Source organism: Priapulus caudatus, unplaced genomic scaffold (genome assembly GCF_000485595.1).
Source record: "Priapulus caudatus unplaced genomic scaffold, Priapulus_caudatus-5.0.1 Scaffold160, whole genome shotgun sequence".
Classification (NCBI taxonomy): Eukaryota; Metazoa; Priapulida; class Priapulimorpha; order Priapulimorphida; family Priapulidae; genus Priapulus; species Priapulus caudatus.
The window spans coordinates 492154-493082 of NW_014577221.1; the positions used below are offsets into that span (position 1 = coordinate 492154).

The following is a 929-nucleotide window of genomic DNA, read 5'->3' on the forward strand; positions in this document are numbered from 1 at the left end:
CATGACAACTCGTTGTTCATACCTGTATGCATGACAACTCGTTGTTCATACCTGTACGACGGACAACTTGTTGGTCATACCTGTATGTCTGACAACTCGTCGTTCATACCTGTGTGACGGTGATAACTAGGGTGTTTCGCACCTGCGCGACTGTTAGCTCGTTGTCATCATCGGCGTTTATTGTTCTGTGTTTCAGGTGTCCAACATGAAGCTCTTGATCGTCTTATCTTGCGTGAGTATAACGTTCAGCGATCGTTTACGGCGAATGTTGTTAGTCCCCCGAAAATAATTCTAATAAATGATAGGACACAATCTACAGAAACAATTGCAGATTACGCTGACAAAAATTATAAACTTCAGCCTAACGCAATCCTACATGGGATTTATATCTTGAAAATTTTGCCCGCCTCCTACGGCTAGATGCACCGACGGTTCTGCTCTCAGTAGCTGCAAGATCGTAACATGCCGACGTGGCGGCACTCTAACAATGATCGTTTTAATGCGCAGGTCGCGTTCGTCGCGTGCGAAAACTATGCCGGCAGCAACGGCGCCGCAACCCACCTCGGCTACGGAGCCAGCAACCTAGGCTACGGTGGCAACCTCGGATACGGCGGTGGATCCGGAGGCGGATACGGAGGCGGATACGGCGGATACGGTGGCGGCTACGGAGCCGTCGGAGGCAGCTACGGAGGCGGCTACGGAGGCGGTCTCGGACGCGGTCTCGGACGCGGTCTCGGACGCGGTCTCGGACGCGGTCTCGGATACGGACGTAGCCTCGGATACGGAGGCGGCTACGGAGGCGGCTACGGAGGCGGTCTCGTCGGCGGCCTCGGCGGAAGACGCGGAGGCGCTCTCGTCGGCGGCCTCGGCAGAATTAACGTGGGCGGAAGACGCGGAGGCGCTCTCGTCGGCGGCCTCGGCAGAATTAA

General features: G+C 55.8%; 1 protein-coding gene across 1 annotated transcript in view; it reads left to right on the top strand.

Moving 5' to 3' along the window:
• The window catches only part of LOC106806434 (glycine-rich cell wall structural protein 1.8-like), a gene marked incomplete at its 3' end in the record, with an annotated part of 6921 nt that extends 6042 nt beyond the window's left edge, over positions 1-879 (top strand). Inside the window, exons 4-5 of the mRNA XM_014808363.1 lie at positions 197-232; positions 508-879. Of these exons, the coding sequence (XP_014663849.1) occupies positions 197-232; positions 508-879 (408 nt within the window). The remainder of the gene's footprint in view (positions 1-196; positions 233-507) is intronic.
• Positions 880-929: the final 50 nt, after the last annotated feature.